Source organism: Oncorhynchus keta, chromosome 17 (genome assembly GCF_023373465.1).
Source record: "Oncorhynchus keta strain PuntledgeMale-10-30-2019 chromosome 17, Oket_V2, whole genome shotgun sequence".
Taxonomy (NCBI): Eukaryota; Metazoa; Chordata; class Actinopteri; order Salmoniformes; family Salmonidae; genus Oncorhynchus; species Oncorhynchus keta.
The window spans coordinates 18003089-18025655 of NC_068437.1; the positions used below are offsets into that span (position 1 = coordinate 18003089).

The window sequence follows — 22567 nt, forward strand, 5'->3', positions numbered from 1 at the left end:
TTTGGGATTCTTGCAGTCAATTTGCAGTGCACAAATGATTTGTAACTATGTTCCGCACTCCTGACCATCCGCTCAAGCATAAACCATCCCACTGCTCAATGTAATTCCCGGCTGAATATAATTGGGGATCCCTGGCTTAGGCCCTCCCACTCTGAGCCTCCCTCCAGCCCCCCACCATGGAGCCGCTATTGTTGCTCATCCTGAAATGAGTATCTGGCAGTGCTTTGTTCAATGACTGAGTGTGTACAAATGTTTGCTTTGTTCGTGTGTGCGCGTGGCGAAGTGTGCGTGTGTGTAAGTAAGTGTACGCACAGACTGCGTGTGTGTGTAAGTACATGTACGCACAGACTGTGTGTGTGTGTGTGTAAGTAAGTGTACACACAGACTGTGTGTAAGTAAGTGTACGCACAGACTGTGTGTGTGTGTGTGTAAGTAAGTGTACGCACTGACTGTGTGTGTGTGTTTGAACTCTGCTGGGCTCATCTGTTTCACTCAGTGCGTGTTGTCTGTCAATGTGGCTGTGGATGAGACTACCCACTGAAGGGTTGGAATCACTGGGCGAGGAGAGGAGAGGAGTGGAGTGGAGTGGAGTGGAGTGGAGTGGAGTGGAGTGGAGAGGAGAGGAGAGGAGAGGAGAGGAGGGAGAGGAGAGGAGGGAGAGGAGAGGGAGAGGAGAGGAGAGGAGAGGAGAGGAGGGAGAGGAGAGGAGAGGAGAGGAGAGGAGAGGAGAGGAGAGGAGAGGAGAGGAGAGGAGCAAGTTTCTATTCATCTGTGTGCCCAGCCTAGTCTGCACTGTATGTGCCGGTCTCGTTCTAAACCCTGGCACCGGCCCCGGACGTTTCTCGGGCCCTCTCTGCCTTCCTCCTCCCCTCTACACCTGTGTCTCTATCTGTAATAGCCCCTCAATCCACATCAGAGTTTTCATCCTCAACTCCAACTGTACATCTACACAGGAGAAGGTGGACTGTGTACTAGCTGGGGCAGAAAAATATTGAACATGATGATACATTTGGTGAACATCATGCCTCTGTCTATTATCGATTGAGTTATGAAGTGCTGTGATGTTTCTCCGACCTAGCCAATGGTGAACCAGTATGTTATAGTTAGTATCAACAAACATCACTGGACTCCAGTTCTGCACTTGAGCAATAATAGAGCCCTCATTGCTCAATCTGTTGTTCAAATTCTAACAGCTATTTTCTGCCGAGGTACTCTGCCTTTGGTATTCTGTCTGAACAGATGGATGGGACGGGGATCCATCAGACCTACAGTTTTCTATTATAGTGTTATTATAGTGGCAGTTGTCAGAGGTGAGAGGTGTTAACAGGTGATGGACACGGTCCCCACAACGTGGCCCTGGACAGGCTGAGACACAACGGACCCTAATGGGAGGACGGGTGTAGGTCAGCTCCTCTGTCCATCTAGAATTCCTAAAGGCACCAAAACAAGTGGTTGAAATGTTACTGTTATGTCTGGAACGTCTATGGAGGTTACTTGATCTTGGGGAATTGAGACCAATGGAATATGGATGGAGAGGGGAATCAAAGATGTTGCTGCTGTCGTCTCATTTTAAAAGGGGTTCAGACACATCACGGGGAATATCTACTTCCCATCATCTAAAGAGCGCTCATGTCCTCATTAGAAGCTGAAGGGAAAGTAGATGCCAGATGCTTTGGGGTAATTGATTCAGTGCCGTGGTTTTACGAGTGTGGTTTTCTGCAACCCCTCTCATCTTTACTGTACACTCTCCCCAGAGAACAGAGCTATCAGAAATTAACCGTCCATTAACCGACCATCATCTCTACGCTGTCTCAACATGAGAGAAGCAAGGAATGTCTGGCAGCTTTCACTGTTCTTATCGTGTGAGGTAGAGATGGCTCCTAGCTGTTGCGTCATTGTTGTTGAACTCCAGAGCAGAGGAATGGGATTCCCTGTTGAGAAAGTCTGGTACCTAAACTCTAACCCTTAACCCCTTGGCCATCTGGTACCTAAACTCTAACCCTTAACCCCCTGGCCACCCTATGGCTTCTACCATGGATCTGGAGAGTAACACTGACACCACTGTGGGCAGACAGTGTGTGTGTGAAACCTGCTATCTTTCTTTCTGCTGGTCAAGGGTCATGCAGCCAGGTTTAAAAGCTTTCGTTCTTCAGCAACAATTAGTGCCCTCCTTTCTCGGTCTAGCCAGCAGCCACAGTAATTGCTCTTAATTGTAGGTCTGTGGGGGTCTACAGGATGTTGTACTGTCCATTAATCGACCTGACCCCTGATTGGCCCAGGCATGACCTATGCTTGGTGTAAGGTATGCTACAGATACACAATGCTACACTGTCACCGTAATTGGCACCCAAGTGATAGAGCTCTTTCTCTCCCAGTGGGTTATTATAGAATAATGTTAATTAGCTGAACAATGAAATCAGTGTTTCCTATTGTTGGCCTTTTGGCATTGACACTTCTGAACAAGAGTGAAAAGAGGTCGTAGAATAGATATAAATTGACTTTAATCCAGTTGAAGTGGAGGAGAACGTCATGTTTTGTTGACCTCATGCTTGAAAGATACATCTATGTTGTAAAAAAAGAAGAAGAAAAAAAGGGACAACAATCTGGTATCAAGTGTTGAAGTGATGTACTATTGATTTAATGTCTCTAAAAGGATCGTAAACCAAAATAATTGATATGGGTACCTTTTTGGGGGCTATTGTGCTTGTGTGAGTGGGTTTTATACATCTTAATCAAAGAATACATAAATAACTTGAGTTATTTATTATTACGTCGTAAAACGTTATTGGGATTAGAAATCCCTACCGTTTCCTGCTCTGTAAAGGCAGGCATTGTACCAGAAAATGCTTTTGATTCCTCAGTTACATGTATGAGTACATAAGTGCCAACAAAAACACTGTATTTTATTGATGGCACGCGTTGCAGAAATATGTGCCATTATACACTCTTAGAATTAGTGGTGACTCGAGGATACCTGGAGATCCTCAATGAACCCCTGGAGATCCTCAAGGAACCATTGCTGGTCAATGGTTTATATTTCCACCTTTGTTTAGTTGGGGGGTTCTTGGAGGATCCTTTGATGTTTCAATGTAGCAAAGAGTTCCTGGAAGAACCCTGGACCGGAGGCGTAGCTTAGTAGGGTTGTGGCGTTCAAATAGATTGCTGTCCATATGTTCTGTTGTATTGTCATCACATTACATTTACATTTAAGTCATTTAGCAGACGCTCTTATCCAGAGCGACTTACAAATTGGTGCATTCACCTTATGACATCCAGTGGAACAGCCACTTTACAATAGTGCATCTAAATCTTTTAAGGGGGGTGAGAAGGATTACTTTATCCTATCCTAGGTATTCCTTAAAGAGGTGGGGTTTCAGGTGTCTCCGGAAGGTGGTGATTGACTCCGCTGTCCTGGAGTCGTGAGGGAGTTTGTTCCACCATTGGGGGCCAGAGCAGCGAACAGTTTTGACTGGGCTGAGCGGGAACTGTACTTCCTCAGTGGTAGGGAGGCGAGCAGGCCAGAGGTGGATGAACGCAGTGCCCTTGTTTGGGTGTAAGGCCTGATCAGAGCCTGGAGGTACTGAGGTGCCGTTCCCCTCACAGCTCCATAGGCAAGCACCATGGTCTTGTAGCGGATGCGAGCTTCAACTGGAAGCCAGTGGAGAGAGCGGAGGAGCGGGGTGACGTGAGAGAACTTGGGAAGGTTGAACACCAGACGGGCTGCGGCGTTCTGGATGAGTTGTAGGGGTTTAATGGCACAGGCAGGGAGCCCAGCCAACAGCGAGTTGCAGTAATCCAGACGGGAGATGACAAGTGCCTGGATTAGGACCTGCGCCGCTTCCTGTGTGAGGCAGGGTCGTACTCTGCGGATGTTGTAGAGCATGAACCTACAGGAACGGGCCACCGCCTTGATGTTAGTTGAGAACGACAGGGTGTTGTCCAGGATCACGCCAAGGTTCTTAGCGCTCTGGGAGGAGGACACAATGGAGTTGTCAACCGTGATGGCGAGATCATGGAACGGGCAGTCCTTCCCCGGGAGGAAGAGCAGCTCCGTCTTGCCGAGGTTCAGCTTGAGGTGGTGATCCGTCATCCACACTGATATGTCTGCCAGACATGCAGAGATGCGATTCGCCACCTGGTCATCAGAAGGGGGAAAGGAGAAGATGTTCAAGAAGATCACATGTTAAGGTTGAACACTGACAATTTTGTAGCTTCATTGGGGCTTACAGAGGTATATGAGTTCCTCAAGAGCCTATGCAAATCCCGAAGTTGGAGTAGTTACCACTTTATTACTATAAGTAATCAGCAATTATATTAGACTATATAAAATTATATTAGACTATGTAATTTGCATAAATATTCAAGGGAAATTGAAGTTTGCCGTGTACAAGCGTAACAATATGAACACAAATGACATTTACTCAAACGGGTGGCCAAAAATAACTATCTGAAAGCCACACCTCAAATAAGCAACACCTCCAATTTTTCTGTTATTAAAAGGGTAAAATATTTAACCCCTCCCGTCACAAAAGGTTCTGGTTTGAACCTTTACACAGGGGTTCCTCGAAAACAGTTTTCAGAGGGCAGTTTTCAGAACTCTGAAAGGTTTTTACAGGCCCCATTACTTCTAAGAGTGTAGGGCTGGACTGCAATGTCATTATGTGTTGGGCTGCATTGCTAGTATGAGTTACTGCTGTAGTTATCTGGAACAGGGGATTTATGGATGTTTAATTATGTTTTATAAACATCTGGCAGAGGTTTTTCATAAATGTTTGATGAATATCTCTACATGTTTTATAGTGTTTTAATTGAGAGATAAATTCCCCTATTTTGGGTTTTGTCAGAGAATACTTTTAGTCCTCTGAGTGAATCGGGCCAGGGCGAGCCCAAACTATTCTTCTCACAGTGTAAGTAGCAGTTCACCGGCCAGTGAGAGAGGGGATTTGACTGTAAGGCGAATTCGGAAAGGTTTTGTATAGCTAATCTAATGTGATTTAAAGGCTATTATGACGTTGGACATATTTTCTCCTCTTGCTCCTCAACTTACTGTATTCCACTTCCACCCTATTTGCTTCTCACTTCACACTACATAGAAACATCAAAAGGTCTAGTCCACCCTTTCTCCTTCTCCACAATGCGGGATTGTTTGCTCCGCAGTGAGAAATCTGTCTGGTGGCGTTCTGGAGCTCTCTTTCGCTCTAGTTCCTGGAAAAAGAGGCCTTCGCCACGGCTCAGCGGCCTCAGCTGCTGTGTGGATGGGCAGTGGGCACCGGCTGATGGGCTTGGCGCTGACACAGGCGCCTGCCGCTGGCACGGGGTAGGGCATCGCGGCGGCAGGAGCTGTGTGCCGTTGTGCCAGGGTGTCACGCTCCATCTCGTGTGCCCGCCGCGCCAGGGGCATTGCTCAAATGATCTTGGAGTTTTCCTTTTCTTTTTCGCTCCCTCTCTTAAACCCTCTCTATCGTCCTTACAGTCTCTTTCTGTCTTGGTGGTTTGATAGAGTAGCTGGTGGGTGCTCAGACCACAAGGTGACCCTCACTATGACAGGGTTACCCAGAGGTAGTGCTGAGTGATTAACCAAAACGTTGGTTAATTTTCATTTTTTAAACAACTAACTGACCAACGTTGGTTCAGTTATCTGAGTGCCGTTCGTTTTCTCTGTGAGCTCAATGCACAGTTTCTCTAGAGATATATCAGATCAAGCCCGAACTGTGCGATGGGAGGTTACAGTTTCCAACAGGCCAATATTCTACCTAGTTTATTGCAGAAAACGTGGTAATTAACTACAATGACCATAATATATTATGCGCCTACTGGTATGGTCTGGGGGAAGAAGACACAGAAGGACGTGCGACCGAGAGGGATAGAGAATAGTTGCTTCGCAGGGTATCTCTACCTGAAAATACATGATCTAAGTGATCGATAGTTGGTACTCAGCAGTCATAAAAGTATGCCTTATTTACTTTGAAGAACTACAATCTAGTGATTTTGTCAGACAGCAGGCAGCAGCTCTATAGAGATGAGATGATGACTTGGAATTCAATAATAAAGTCATCAAAAAAACTACAACTGAATATTTTATTAAGGTAAAGTAATGTGAATAATTGATGGTTAATAAGTGATAAGCAGTAATGGGCAGTCACTGCCATCATGGGACTTTGATTAATTATTTTATTCAGTGTTGTTACAGCATTAAAGCCACATAGTGCATTTAATGTGAAAAATAACCAAAATTGAAAGCCGTTATTATTTTCCATCGAACCAAAACCCGACCAACCTCAAAAGGCACTAATCGCTCAGCACTAACCAGAGGTAAACAGTGTATAGTATATGTAGTAACTTCCTCATCCGGATACTGAAGTAAAAGGCAACTGGTAGAAAATCAAGTGTGTTGGGCTGTATATTGTCTATTGCCATGGATGCCTGGCAGACACATTACGATATAGTATTGTATTTTGATGCAGTCTCAGTACTGATCTCAGTGCAGGACAACAACATGATAAAGAATGAATATAACCAGTTACATGCTCATTCCGGCAGCTGCTTGGATCACAGTCTTCTAGTCTTCATCTTTCTTTCTGATTGGACGGTTTGTCTGGCCATAGAGATTGGTCTTACCTCAGCTGTGAGGCAGCAGAAAAATTGCAAGTCCTCATTCCGAGTCAGACATCTCAGCACATGTGGTTATAAATCAGCTCAAATGCGGAAAACCTGATGCGTGGTGTACTTTTCAACATACAGTACCAGTCAAAAGTTTGGACACACCTACTCATTCAAGGGTTTTTCTTTATTAGTACTTTTTAAAATAATAGGGAAGACATCAAAACTATGAAATAACACATGGATTCTTCAACGTAGCCACCCCTTTGCCTTGATGACAGATTTGCACACTCTTGGCATTCTCTCTACCAGCTTCATGAGGAATTATTTTCCAACCGTCTTGAAGGAGTTCCCACATTTGCTGAGCACTTGTTGGCTGCTTTTCCTTCACTCTGCGGTCCAACTCATCGCAAACCATCTCAATTGGGTTGAGGTCTGGTGATTGCGGAGGCCAGGTCATCTGATGCAGCACCCCATCACTCTCCTTCTTAGTCAAATAGCCCTTACACATCCTGGAGGTGTGTTGGGTCAATGTCCTGTTGAATAACAAATGATAGTCCCACTAAGTGAAAACCAAATGGGATGGCGTATCGCTGCAGAATGCTGTGGTGGCCATGCTGGTTAAGAGTGCCTTGAATTTACAAAGACACGGCTGTTGGAACCAAAAATCTCAAATTTGGACTCATCAGACCAAAGAACAGATTTCCACCAGTCTAATGTCCATTGCTCGTGTTTCTCGGCCTAAGCAAGTCTCTTCTTCTTATTGGTGTCCTTTAGTAGTGGTTTCTTTGCAGCAATTTGACCAGGAAGGCCTGATTCACGCAGTCTCCTCAGAACAGTTGATGTTGAGATGTGTCTGTTACTTGAACTCTGAGTCACGGGTGTCGTAGACCAAAGTGCAGCGTGGTGAGCGTACATTTTATTTTATTTTAAAATGTCGCCAACAAAACAACAAACAAAAGAAACAACCGTGAAGCTTACAGGGCTAAGTGCCACAAAAAAAAAGTTAACTACCAACACTGAAAGGAGGGAAAAGGGGCTACCTAAGTATGATTCCCAATCAGAGACAACGATAGAAAGCTGTCCCTGATTGAGAACCATACTCGGCCGAAACATAGAAATAAAGAAACCTAGAAAACAAAAAATAGAATGCACACCCCACATCACACCCTGACTTAACCAAATAGAGAAATAAAACGTCTCTCTAAGGTCAGGGCGTGACAGTAACCCCCCCTTTGGTGGCGCCTTTGGTGTGGGGAACCTCGCCGCGCCCCGGACTGGGGACCCTCGTTGTGGGCCCCGAACTGGGCACCCTTGTTGCGGGCCCCGGACTGCGCACCGTCGCTGTGGCCCCCGGACTGGGCACCCTCGTTGCGGGCCCCGGACTGGAGGCCGTCACTGGAGGCTCTGGACTGGAGGCCGCCACTGGAGGCTCCGGACTGTAGGCCGTCGCTGGAGGCTCCAGACTGGAAGCCGTCGCTGGAGGCTCCGGACTGGAAGCCGTCGCTGGAGGCTCAGGACTGGAGACCGTTGCTGGAGGCTCAGGACTGTAGGCCGTCGCTGGAGGCTTCGGACTGGAAGTCGTCGCTGGAGGCTCAGGACTGGAGACCGTCGCTGGAGGCTCAGGACTGGAGACCGTCGCTGGAGGCTCAGGACTGGAAGCCGTCGCTGGAGGCTCAGGACTGTAGGCCGTCGCTGGAGCCTCCGGACTGTAGGCCGTCGCTGGAGGCTCCGGACTGGAAGCCGTCGCTGGAGGCTCAGGACTGGAGACTGTCGCTGGAGGCTCAGGACTGGAAGCCGTCGCTGGAGGCTCAGGACTGTAGGCCGTCGCTGGAGGCTCCGGACTGTAGGCCGTCGCTGGAGGCTCTGGACTGGAAGCTGTCGCTGGAGTCTCAGGACTGGAGACCGTCGCTGGAGGCTCAGGACTGGAGACCGTCGCTGGAGGCTCCGGACTGGAGGCCGTCGTTGGAGGCTTCTTGCCATGACTCCTCACTGGAGGCTTCATGCCATGGATCATCACTGGAGGCTTCGTGCCATGGATCATCACTGGAGGCTTTGTGCCATGGATCATCACTGGAGGCTTCTTCCCATGGATCATCACTGGAGGCCTCATTCGTGCAGCAGGCACAGGACTCACCAGACTGGGGAGACACACAGGAGGCCTGGTCCTTGAAGCAGGCACAGGACTCACCGGGCTGGAGAGACACACAGGAGGCCTGGTGTGTGGGGCGGGCATCGGATACACTGGGCCGTAAAGGCACACTGGCGGTCTCGAGCACAGAGCTGGCACAACCCGTTCTGGCTGGATGACCACTTCCACCCGGCAAATGCGGGACGCTGGTACAGAGTACACCGGCCTGTGAATGCTCACTCAAGACACCGTGCACATCACCCCATAACACGGTGCCTGACCAGTCACATGCTCCCCACGGTAAGCATGGGGAGTTGGCTCAGGTCTAAACTCTGACTGCACCAATCTCCCCGTGTGCCTCCCCCCACAAATTATTTGGGGGGCTGCCTCTCGTGCCTGCTTCGCTGACTTGCCTCTTCATATTGCCACAGCTCCGCCTTAGCTGCCTCCATCTCCTCCCTCGGACGGCGATACTCCCCGGCCTGCGTCCAGGGTCCCTTTCAGTCCAGGATCTCCTCCCATGTCCAGGAGTCCTCTTTACCACGCTGCTTGGTCCTTTGGTGGTGGGTAGTTCTGTCACGGCCGTCAAAAGATGCGGACCAAATTGCAGCATGGTGAGCGTAGATTTTCTTTTATTATAAAATGTCGCCAACAAAACAACAAACGAAAGAAACAACCGTGACGCTTACAGGGCTAAGTGCCACAAACAAAGTTAACTACCCACCCTGAAAGGGGGGGAAAAGGGCTACCTAAGTATGATTCCCAATCAGAGACAACGATAGACAGCTGTCCCTGATTGAGAACCATACCCGGCCAAAACACAGAAATAAAGAAACCTAGAAAACAAAAAATAGAATGCCCACCTCACATCACACCCTGACCTAACCAAATAGAGACATACAACGGCTCTCTAAGGTCAGGGCGTGACACTCTGTGAAGCATTGATTTGGGCTGCAATCTGAGGTGCAGTTAACTCTAATCAACTTATCCTCTGCAGCAGAGGTAACTCTGGGCCAGTTTCATCATAGCGCTTGATGGTTTTTGCGACTGCACTTGAAGAAACGTTCAAAGTTTTGGAAATTTTCTGCATTGACTGACCTTCATGTCTTCAAGTATTGATGGACTGTCATTTCTCTTTGCTTTTTTGATCTGTTCTTGAGATAATTTGGACTTGGTCTTTTATCAAATAGGGCTATCTTCTGTATACTTTGTCACAACACAACTGATTTGATTTATTTTAATTTTATTTGACCGTTATTTGACCAGGTAACCTGACTGAGAACACATTCTCATTTACAGCAATGACCTGGGGAATAGTTACAGGGGAGTGGAGGGGGATGAATGAGCCAATTGTACGCTGGGATGATTAGGTGACTGTGATGGTGTGAGGGACAGCTTGGGAATTTAGCCAGGACACCGGGGTTAACACCCCTACTCTTACGATAAATGCCATGGGATCTTTAGTGACCACAGAGAGTCAAAACACCCGTTTAACATCCCATCCGAAAGACAGCGCCCTACACAGGGCAGTGATTGGCTCAAATACAATTAGAAGGAAAGAAATTCCACAAACAAGGCACACCTGTTAATTGAAATGCATTCCAGGTGACTACCTCGTGAAGCTGGTTGAGAGAATGCCAAGAGTGTGCAAAGCTGTCATCAAGGCAAAGGATGGCTACTTTGAAGAATCTCAAAAATAAAATATATTTTGATTCGTTTAACACTTTTCTTGGTTACTACATGACTCCATACGTGTTATTTCATAGCTTTTATGCCTTCACTATTATTCCAAAAATGTAGAAAATAGTACAAATGAAGAAAAACCCTGGAATGAGTATGTGTGTCCAAACTTGACTGGTACTGTACATATCCCTGGCCAAACTTAATCCATCCAGATACGTTGTTGATCTTGGACCAAAACATTGCAGCCCTGTCATGCATGCTCTCTTTACTCTCTCTGCAAAAAATGCTTTTTGTTAATGTGATACCAATATTCTCTTCCGTAGTAACACGTTGTCTTTGACTGAGATGGTCCGTTATTTCAGAAGTGGGGAAGGGTTGGGTTGGGTTGGGGGTGTGTACGACCCTCTGCAGCTGTACTCTACTGCTGCACTCTATCTCCCAAACAATGTAGCCTCTTGTGGGCAGCCGGGAGCTTGCCTGAGCGGAAAGTGAAGACCCCCACAGTCCCACAACCCTGGCCCTAGCTTCTCTTCCCTGGTGTGGTTATGCCTCAACAGCAAAGTATCCCAGGACACTGCCCTGTTCTCAGACAAAATAGATATGCATAATTAAGCTCTCTCCCTTCCTTTACCGCCACAGGTTGGCCTCAGGGTGCTTTCCTATATCCTTCTTATCCTTTCTCTCTCTTACTCTCTCCTCCTCCCTTTCTCTCTCTCTCTCTCTCTTTGTGTCTCTCTCTCTCTTTGTGTCTCTCTCTCTCGTTGTGTCTCTCTCTCTCTCTCTCTCTCTCTTTGTCTCGCTCTCTCTCTCTCGCTCTCTTTGTCTCTCTCTCTCTCTCTCTCTCTCTCTCTCTCTCTCTCTGTCTCTCTCTCGCTCTCTCTCTCTCTCTTCGTGTCTCTCTCTCTTTGTGTCTCTCTCTCTCTCTCTCTCTCTCCTTGTCTCGCTCTCTCTCTTTCTCTCTTTCTCTCTCTCTCTCTTTCTCTCTCTCTCTCTCTCTCTCTCACTCTCTCTCTCTCTCTCTCTCTCTCTCTCTCTCTCTCTCTCTCTCTCTCTCTCTCTCTCTCTCTCTCTCTCTCTCTCTCTCTCTCTCTCTCTCTTTTGTCTCTCTCTGTCTCTCTCTCTGTCCCTCTGTCTCTCTGTCTCTCTCTCTTTGTCTCTCTCTCTTTGTCTCTCTCTCTCTCTCTCTCTCTCTCTCTCTCTCTCTCTCTCTCTCTCTCTCTCTCTATTTGTGTCTCTCTCTGACTCTCTCTCTCTCTCTCTAGGTTGTTCTAAGGGTTCTTTTCTATTTTCCTCCTATTCTCTCCCTCTCTTTACCTTCTCTGTCATCATGGTAAAGGAATCTCACACTGACTGAGCTCTGCTGTGCTACACGTGCAGTTCATCTGAGGTCCACCTAACAGAGGAAAGGGTTGGAAGTGATGCCAATGGACTACATGTAGCCAGAGAATATGGCTGCTTTCCAGGTCTATGGCTGCTTTTTTAAGGTCTTTCTCCTTTGGCCTGAATATAACAGTCTCAACGTCTGAATCTAGTATCTGTTGCATTTCAGCTGTACTGTTCTGTTCAACTTATCCTCCCTTAGTGGCCCTTTCATTTGCTGTGATATACGGGCTGTGGTTTAAATGAAGTGATTTAACTACATGCTCTCGTGTGGAGGGCCCCTGTTGAATGCAGAGACAGCAGTAGAAATAGTGGGGTTTTCTGTGTTTGTAGAAGTCGAATTTGAAGCTCAGGGGTGCAGCTTCTCTGACCTTCAGCTCTAACCCTCAGACTTCTGTTACTGACCCTATGTCGCTCGCTACAACTTCTCTTCAGAACCTTGAACGTTTTTTGGGGTTTCAAGTCCAATATGTGGTGATTACTGTATGTCAGTGGAATGTGGCTAAGCTGAGGCCTTTAGCTTCAGACATGTAATACTGTGGAATGAAAATGCCAGTAGATGTCAAATAAAAGATGTATGTCCGGTATTAATTTTGTTTTGTATTCTATAAATAATTTAACGTGTTCCACTATTTACACTCAGGTCCTAGTCTATTCCTATTATCACAAGACCTTCAACCCGATTATTCACTCTGTTACTCTGTTCTATTGTCCGACAGGGGAAGGGTCTGAAGGTCCAGTTGTCAATCTTCAGAGCGATAGGAGTATGGGAGAAGAGTTGGATTCCCTGAGAGATAGAATGGACATCCACCACACCGGTTACGAGATAGACCACACGACAGAGCATCACATAGGCAACCACACCACCAACACTTCAGACCCCCGTCACAGAGCCCCGTCCAGGCAGAAAAGGTTCCTCTCGTACCCCCGCTATGTGGAACTGATGCTGACTGCTGACGTCAAGATGGCGCGCCACCACGGACGCAACCTTGAGCACTACATCCTAACAATCATGTCAGTAGTAAGTAAAATATTTTTTTTATTATGAAAAACACATTGTTGAATCTAGATGTGTTCGTTGCTGTAACTTACTCGGATTTCAGGAAATTAGACTTTTCTGTGGTACAAAGTAATTTACTTATTGGTTAATGATATTGGTGTCTGGTTGGTAGCTTGGTTGACTTTTTACTGTACCCTGTTTTCATTATCTAAGGATAACAGTTTTCACCTGCAATCATTACCCCTCTTTGTTAATCAATGTCAAGATCACTGTTGTGTCTCCCAATTTGTTGAGTATATATTATACTACACTGTAATGGTCTGTTTGGGTTTTGCCCATTAGTTTTCAGCCATGTGGATTGAGGTTTAACCCATGAACTATGTTTTACACAAAGGAGATGCATACAGTATTGTTCAGTGTGTGACTCATAAAGTAGAGAGACACAACACCCTGGAAGCCTTGACTTGGAGAATTCTGCCAAATGATACAACTTGGATTTGTGTTTACCTGTATGTAAACAGTATGTTGGATCCCTAAGAATGCAAGACAGAAATGCTGATAGTTTCTCTTCCTAATGTTAACCTGATAGCAAGCTCTCCTGCACAGTCAGAGATGTGGCTCATAAGGGGGATCAATAAGCTGACTCAACTCTTTATGATCTTATTGGCTTTTAGTTTGGTTAACATTACTACATGCTGGGGTTACCTCAGGGTTAACATTACTACATGCTGGGGTTACCTTAGGGTTAACATTACTACATGCTGGGGTTACCTCAGGGTTAACATTACTACATGCTGGGGTTACCTCAGGGTTAACATTACTACATGCTGGGGTTACCTCAGGGTTAACATTACTACATGCTGGGGTTACCTCAGGGTTAACATTACTACATGCTGGGGTTACCTCAGGGTTAACATTACTACATGCTGGGGTTACCTCAGGGTTAACATTACTACATGCTGGGGTTACCTCAGGGTTAACATTACTACATGCTGGGGTTACCTCAGGGTTAACATTACTACATGCTGGGGTTACCTCAGGGTCAACATTACTACATGCTGGGGTTACCTCAGGGTTAACATTACTACATCCTGGGGTTACCTCAGGGTTAACATTACTACATGCTGGGGTTACCTCAGGGTTAACATTACTACATGCTGGGGTTACCTTAGGGTTAACATTACTACATGCTGGGGTTACCTCAGGGTTAACATTACTACATGCTGGGGTTACCTCAGGGTTAACATTACTACATGCTGGGGATACCTTAGGGTTAACATTACTACATGCTGGGGTTACCTCAGGGTTAACATTACTACATCCTGGGGTTACGTCAGGGTTAACAACCCAAACACACAAATATGTATTTGGAAACACATGGGCCTCTGCATTAGCCCTTAAAGACATTATGAATGACCTTATGGCCGTACACACAAACATTTTCACACATACAGATGCCGTATCTTAATTTGATCATCTTGTTGTTGCAGGAATTTTCCTGCATATCAGGTAATGCAAACTTATAGTGTATTCAAGGTTTAAAAAGGCTTCTAAAGTTTGTAATTTCTACTTGAGAATTGCAGACTTTATTTGCCCCAACAATTTGTCCATGAAATATAATCCACATAATAATGCACATTTCCTGTTGTTGCAGGATAATTTTCCTGCTGTAGCAAACTGGTTCAATTTAAGATCCTACATCTGTACACACACACAAACACACACACACATGTACGTGCATACACACACATGCACACAGCTGTCGATGAAAAACCTGTCAAGGCCACTCAATCAAAAAGACCTGCCACGCTCCGGCCAAACCAACAGAAACCAGACCCAGCATTTTAAACAAGAACAGGGAAATCAGCCAAGACTGATCCGTCATCGTCATGGTGACAGCACGTTGTGCCTGTTAGTGGAGAAGGGGGCTAATGGGTGGGCTGCTAGCCCTCTGATATGATGTCATTGTGTTTACACTGACCACAGAGACACATTCCTCCAGTGTATCACAGCCTTGATTGTCTGTCCACTTATGTACCAGTGTGAAGCCGTAGTTTAGGCTACAGCACACAGTCGGGGTCCCCCTGTCTATCCCCCTGTCTATCTTTCTATCAGTCTGTCACCCTGTCTGTCCCCCTGTCTGCCTGCCTGTCTGTCTGCCTGCCTGTCTGTCTGTCTGTCTGTCTGTCTGTCTGTCTGTCTGTCTGTCTGTCTGTCTCTCTGTCTGTCTGTCTGTCTGTCTCTCTCTCTCTCTCTCTCTCTCTCTCTCTCTCTCTCTCTCTCTCTCTCTGTCTCTCTCTGTCTCTCTTGCTCGTTCTCTCTGTCTCCGACTCTCTCTCTCTCTCCTTCTCTCTTGCACCCTTCCTCTCTCTCTCTCATGCGCTCTTTCTCCCCCTACCAGAGGAGGTATCTGCTTCACTCAGCCCCCCAGGCACTGACAAGCTAAATGTTTATAGAGGGCTAATGAGTTCCTGTCAGAGCTCTGTTAGGATAGCCCCAGGAGGATAGTGACCCACACTGACAGGGCTGAACCAAAAGAAAGGCACACAAAAACAGTTTTGTCCAAGGAGCTGTGGGATACACACAAGTCAAGCGTTGCTGAAATTTTTACATTTAGTTAAAATGTCAACTCCCCCTGAAGGAATAAAAATCTTTCCTTTCTTCAACTGTTCCTGTTATTTTGGTCAGGCCTTCGGAACATGGTCTCTTGACCTACTCTCATTCAAAGTAATAATCATCTTCACATTAGTCCGTGTTGTCTGCTTTGTACCCTTAGTAGACATTTGCGTTTCTTGCCTGTGTGTTCATCTTGTCACAGGTTGCTGCGGTCTACAGCGACCCAAGTGTAGGAAACCTCATCAACGTCATGATTGTCAAGCTGATCGTCATCCACAATGAACAGGTGAGAACAGGCGCTGAGGGCTGCAGTGAGTGAGTACCCCCTGAGGCAGCTGACGTCAGCCTCTCTCTGTGGCCCTTCAGAAGGACACTGCACTCAGAGGAAAGCCTCAAGAGAAATCTCCTCAGAGAAAAGGATGCCACTATCCTGTGCTACTAACACAGCTGTGATTCAACTAGGACTGACTGAGGGGCATTCAGCACATGGCCTTGTAATGGCAGATAACTAACTCAGATGAAAATACTTGACACTTTCAGATACATGGTTACATTTTGTAGTTTTATTTAATTTTTTTAGCTAGGAACACCTGTTCAAATCCTCACCACTGTCTCTATGTCATCTCTCACAGGATGGGCCCTCGATCAATTTCAATGCTGCTACTACCCTCCACAACTTCTGTGTCTGGCAACAGACCCAAAATGTCCAGGACGACAGTCACCCTTCCCACCACGACACTGCACTCCTCATAACAAGGTGCTTACTGCTATTTCACCTTTGAACTGTACTGTCTCACTATCCTAACACACACACAACTGCATGGAGATGATGAATAATGGTGTCCTTTGCTTGTGCTTGTGTCTTCTCACAGGGAAGACATCTGCCGAGCGAAAGACAAGTGTGACACATTGGGTAAACAAACGGCTTCACATTCAGATTCAACTGTGCCCATGTCACCTTCAGTGACTCCGGGTTAACGTTCCACCACTGTTTCAATGTTTCAGCTAATATACAATAATGAGTTTATTTCAGGAGCTCATATAGTGACTGATTGGAACGGTGTAGTGAGAGGGAGGATGGAGGGTAGTACTGGTCTCTCTTATGAAACAGAAGTTTGACGGCTTAATCGCCTGTAGCGGTGGAAGGCTTTTTTTCCCTCCGCCCATTCAAGCCGCTGTGTATTGGTGACCTTCCAGGGCTGGCGGAGCTGGGGACCATGTGTGACCCGTACCGGAGCTGCTCCATCAGCGAAGAGAACGGACTCAGCGCTTCATTCACCATCGCTCACGAGCTGGGCCATGTGTAAGTTAGTGGTGTGCAGTTCGCGAACGATTCCTTCTTTTTGAGCAACTCTTTTTAGCTGACTTCGAGAGTCATGATTCATTTTACCAAATGACTCGTTCATTTTAGTCGTTCGTTTTGACCTGCTGGCTGGCCGAAATGAAACCTTCAGCAGGATTATTACGCACTCCCCCAGCTCAGCGGCTCCAGAGACGTGCTCCGACCACCAACCACCACCATAGATCATGTTGCGGGCAGCATAGAGAAGGCAAAAAGACACGTAGAACTGATAAATGATCTCATGGTGCAAGAATGAATGTAATTCATTGATTGTTGAATGTTATCGATTGACACAGCTTTGTAGAACCAAGACACAGCCTACACAGCCTGCCTCTGCTCAACAAACTCGAGAACGAATCGTTTGGGGGCTGCTGCAGTTCGCGAACAGTACAGTATGTGCTTATCTCCCTCGCGACAGTCAAGAGTTGTTCACAATCTAGTCCAGTTGCGGCCACAACTAGACCTCGTTTTAAGGTATCAAGAAATAATCTTATTTGTATCCCTAGCCATCACAAATGTACATTGTTTGAAGCACACTTTTGTAAGTCTCAGTCACAAATGACAGCTTCAAAAAGAGCCCTATGATAAATGAGAGGCTTTTAGAATCATGAGTCTTTCAAGTTTTTAGTTCATTGTTTGCTGGTAAGGGGGTCCTGCACGCTCTAGGCATTACTGGATCAAATTAACTAAATTATTGAATGATTTTTTATTTTTTTAACTGAAGGAGTTGAAAAGATCTTAATCAGTAAAAAGAGTCGAACTCCCTATCACTAGTGTAAGTACATTCTACCCCCCTCAACCCCCTGGCCCCCTTCTGAGCCTACCTCTCGGGCCCTTGGGGCCTGTCCCCTCCTGGGCATACCTCTCGGGGCCCCTGGGGCCTGCCCCCTCCTGGGCCTACCTCTTGGGGCCCCTGGGGCCTGCCCCCTCCTGGGCCTACCTCTTGGGCCCCCCGCACAACAAAAGCCCTATTATCCTGGGTGTGCATGTGCATGCAGGTGCAAAACATAATAAAGGGAAAAAAGAGGTTTAATAACATGCTAGCCTTCATTTCCTAGTGTAGTGCCCTGAGTTAAAGGGATACTTCAGGATTTTGGCAATGATGCCCTTTATCTACTTCCCTAGAGTCAGATTAACTTGTGGATACCATTTGTATATCTCTGTGTCCAGTATGAAGAAAGTTAGAGGTAGTTTTACGAGCCAATGCTAACTAGCATTAGCGCAATGACTGGAAGTAGCAGATACCAGTAATTGCGCTAGCGCTAGTTAGCAACATCCTTCAAACTACAAAATCCAGAAGTATCCCTTTAAACCTGTAGGTGTTCCAGCTTTGTAGAGGCAGCCAGGGGGATGAGGAGGAGCTGGGGCTGAAAGCCACTGCTGCCTGGGCTTTAGATGTGGTGGACCGGGGGCAGCCATTGCTTTCAACTAGGCGTCGAGATGGAAGGTGGTCATTGTAGGGACAAGTACATGTACATACATATTAAATCTATTTCATTTAGTGGGGACGGAGCACAATTCATTATCAAAGACTGTATAATGTTGGTTTTCAGGGACTGACTTGTCCACCAGCCTGTCCTAAACATTACCCCGTAAAGAAAGCTAACACTACCTGAACTGTGTAAAATAGAGCTCATCACAATGTGTTCATACTACACTGCATAATTACTGTGTAATAGCACTGTTATGATAACATTGGTCCCCGCTTAGGCTTGTTTCCACAACACACAGATGTCACCACATGTGTGAATGCAAAGAGAAGCCATATGAATAACTGCTTTGTGTCACAACATATGACCCAATCTCTTATAAGACTGCATGCATTCTAAACATTAGGCCCAAATCACCATGACAAACTGGGTATAAGTTATGAGGGATGCAAACTGTCTTTGACTTCAACTCTCCCTCTCTCCCTCCCTCCCATCCTTCCTTCCCTCCCTCCCTCCCTCCCAAAAAATACCCAACTGATGGTTAAATTAACCCATGTTTGGGTATTTCCATCAACCCAACATGTTGGGTTATTCACGCAACCCAATTGGCTAGCTCCAAATAATCCAACATGTGTTCTGTGTCCTATTTAACCAGCGCTGGCCGTCTGAGACCCAGTGCTGCTCCTCACACATTTCTCCAGAGACAGGGCTCTTTGGGCCTAGCCAGGGGAAACCAGTCCTCTTGTTTGGATCTGTTTATGCTAAAGTTCAAACAGCTGGACAGGCAGTTGGCTTCGCCTCTTGGTGCATTTAATCGCTGGGCTATATTCACAAGACCCTCTGCTGGGTGTGTGACCATCTGAGAAACAGAGTGTCAGCCAGGTAGTGGAACAAACCAACGCTCTCACAATGTTGCAGATAACGAAACGGAACCCTTAGCGCAGACTAATGGATAGGAGGCCTTTTTCATATACAGTAACTGTATAAATGTGTTCGTACAAATAGCCACTTTGGGCTCTGCTAGTGTGTTGGAGTCACTCGATATTAATACAAAAGTAATACTTACATGGCTAAATAGTGTTGAAAGGGCTTAATCGTCAAACGTTACCAAGTCCTTGCCGTCTTAGACTCAGATAACAGCTGATCCTTCCGGACGTTTTGATGAGTCATTAGAGCTACAGGATATATTTTTTAACGTCCTAGAAATATATGCAAATGTCTGAGACATGGAAGGAAACTGGCAGCTCAGTTTCTTTGCCCCGATGGACACGCAGAGTGGCTGATTGGATGAGGTCTGGATTTTTGCAGGCCATAAATCTAGAGGGAAGAGATTGTCATGTGCGTGTGTGTGTGTGTGTGTGTGTGTGTGTGTGTGTGTGTGTGTGTGTGTGTGTGTGTGTGTGTGTGTGTGTGTGTGTGTGTGTGTGTGTGTGTGTGTGTGTGTGTGTGTGTGTGTGTGTGTGTGTGTGTGTGTGTGTGTGTGTGTGTGTGTGTGTGTGTGTGTGTGTGTGCGTGTGTGTGTAGTGGCTCCCAAAGCTCCGTCTCTGTAGTGACAAGGCTGTGATTTTGCAGCAATGTTGTGATGACGTTGCGGATCTCTCACTCTGTCAGAGTGCTGACAGAGCCTGTTGCTGCAGTCCCCACGGACGTATTAAGTCTTGTTTTTGTTCTCCCCCATATGGAGAGAAAGTCATCAGGTCCTCTTCTTCACCGGGGAAGTTACTCCCTTACTCTCACTGTTATTTATCGGGTGTTAAGTCTAGAAACAAGTTGATTTGTCTTCCAGAGTCGTTCTATAGATGTTTTGTTTTGTAGAAGTTGGAGGGATGGGTATGATGATGTCATCTGTTTGGGATGAAGCTTGTTTTATTGCAGCTAAATAATAGGAGCCTGACTGTATGAGTAGAGTATTGCAGTACGCTATTAAAGCTGGAGAAGATTATGATCTAAGTGCACATTACTTCAGCAAATCTCCCTCCAGAGATGCCATTTTCCTGACTGAACTCAGATCGCATATGTCTCTCTCAGACATACAGAGAGCTACAGTAGCTCCCACTCTGCCGTAATTTACAACTTCATCAACGTAATAGAGGAAGTCCGTTCTGACTATTCCAGCCAATGCCCTCATACATGCGCTTCCCAGTAACAGCCAGTGGCTCTCCCGGTGTGTGAGGACCTCATTACAGGCCAGGGGCAGGCTGTGGCTCAGAGCACTCAATTAGGCCCTGAGCGGTCGGGCCCCCACAACCCCCTTCCACCCCCGCCGGCCCCTGTAGGGTGGGCCCCATGCCAGGGTCAGAACCTGGGCCAGGCCTGCCTTCTTTGTGTGGCAGTCAGACCAAAGCCCCAGCCGAGAGCCCAGCCATACAGTAGGCTCACATCCTGCAGTAAACACCACGCAGCTGTGTGTGTGTGTGTGTGTGTGTGTGTGTGTGTGTGTGTGTGTGTGTGTGTGTGTGTGTGTGTGTGTGTGTGTGTGTGTGTGTGTGTGTGTGTGTGTGTGTGTGTGTGTGTGTGTGTGTGTGTGTGTGTGTGCAGATTAAGGCCGACCTCATCCTTCCACTAACACAGCACACACAGCCAGTTGAGTCGGTCAGGACATCCTCTCGGATCAACACAGCCCGGCAGCACTATTCTGGACATCAAAAAAGATGAGCCACTTTATTAGACTCTTCACTATTCAGCTGGCTAGAATTAATTCAATCTGAGATGCAACGCTTCACAGGCCTTCATCTCCATATCTTAGTTCCGGAAGGCCATTGCTTGGTTGGTGGTGAGTGTGTTTCCATGTCAATTCTCTACTTCTATATATCATAGTCAGTGGTCGTGATTGAGGCTGTTATTTGAGTGTTCAGAACCTGAGTTCCATGGATGACCTCCCATCTCCCTCAGCCTTAAACCCCTTGAGAAGCTGACCCCTGATCTCGGGGAGATGAGCGGGATATGATGTGGTGTGTTCTGTATGTGGGCAGTGCAGTGAGGGAATTATGCTGGTCAGATATACAGATCAGGAAAGCATTAAAACATGTCCTTCTGGCTGGTGGAGTTTTACTGAGGCATTTGAAAACAGGTGGGAGAACCCATATGATTTGGTCGGGAAGTGTGTGTGTGTGTGTGTGTGTGTGTGTGTGTGTGTGTGTGTGTGTGTGTGTGTGTGTGTGTGTGTGTGTGTGTGTGTGTGTGTGTGTGTGTGTGTGTGTGTGTGTGTGTGTGTGCTCTCTCTCTTTGTGGGTGTATGGTGAGTGTGTGTGGTATGGGGCAGGCCTGAAAAAGTTCACAAAAGGTTTGAGGTCATCCGTTTTTAAAAATGGCTGATTATGAACCTTCTGACACTCATCCCCCTGGTTAGGGCTGATCCATTTCGCAGCCATCCCCCCTTTCCCCTAATCTCTCTCTGTCTGCATTCCCCCCCTGGGCAGGTTCAACATGCCCCACGATGACAACCCCAAATGCAGGGAGGCAGGCATGAAGCACCAGTATCATGTCATGGCGCCCACCCTCAACTACGACACCAGCCCCTGGTCCTGGTCCAAATGTAGTCGCAAGTACATCACCGAGTTTCTGGAGTAGGTACCTCCCGCTCCATCCCTTTTTCTGCAATTTTGAAACACGATGTTCAGGATGCCATCATTCTCATAATGTACACATTTTCACAGATATACAGATCCTTTTCACAGATATACTGTTCATTATGGGCCCTATTCAGACTTGAGATAAGTTGACTTAATATAGACAAAAAACGTTGACTTGAGTCCATGTTTTATTTACTTACTTCTGTGTTAAGTCTACTCAAGTCTGAATCGGGCCCTATGACTTTTAGAGATACATGAGCCACTGTAATAAAACTTTCTAATATCTTCCCTTTTCATTGGAAATGCAAGACAAAATAAATAACACAAACAAAAAGTGTTTGTATTCTTGTGACTTAATCTGGTAAGCAACCTCTGCTACCTTCTCAGAGAGGGAGAATGTAGAGCAGCGTAAACTATGTTATTGCTTGGTGTGAGACCGCATTTCCTGTTTGAAGCTGGAGTCTTCCTGGGGTGACCTGAGCGATTGATCCTCCCCCTGTTCCTCCTCTGTCTCTGCACTCAGGCAGAACCAGCTCTTGAGATGCTGGACAAACAGTCATTTAGTCGCTGGCGTGCTTTCCCCGCGAAAACGGTAACGCGGGGCAACAGCTCATTCAGCGGGCTCCAAAGCCAAGCGGTGGCCACCAACCTCTTCTGAAGGGCTTCCCTTTAAGATGGGAAATGTCAGTTATAATTAGATTTTCCCTGGACGTGACCCTTTGATCTCTCCTCCCGCTTTGTTGATTGTGAGGCTCCACAAAAGGCTGCCTTGTTGACGAGTTGCATCTTGGGAAGCGAGTGGTCGCTCCCATG

General features: G+C 46.6%; 1 protein-coding gene across 2 annotated transcripts in view; it reads left to right on the forward strand.

Annotated features, from left to right (window-relative positions):
• Positions 1-22567, forward strand: part of LOC118396232 (A disintegrin and metalloproteinase with thrombospondin motifs 20-like) — a 147517-nt gene that overhangs the window by 25819 nt on the left and 99131 nt on the right. Inside the window, exons 4-9 of one of the 2 annotated variants that reach the window (XM_052465637.1) lie at positions 12514-12815; positions 15613-15696; positions 16043-16167; positions 16283-16323; positions 16608-16713; positions 21602-21748. In XM_052465637.1, coding sequence (XP_052321597.1) covers positions 12514-12815; positions 15613-15696; positions 16043-16167; positions 16283-16323; positions 16608-16713; positions 21602-21748 — 805 coding nt within the window. Of the gene's footprint in view, positions 1-12513; positions 12816-15612; positions 15697-16042; positions 16168-16282; positions 16324-16607; positions 16714-21601; positions 21749-22567 lie in introns of those variants that run through there. The other variant, XM_052465638.1, reaches the window with a different exon arrangement.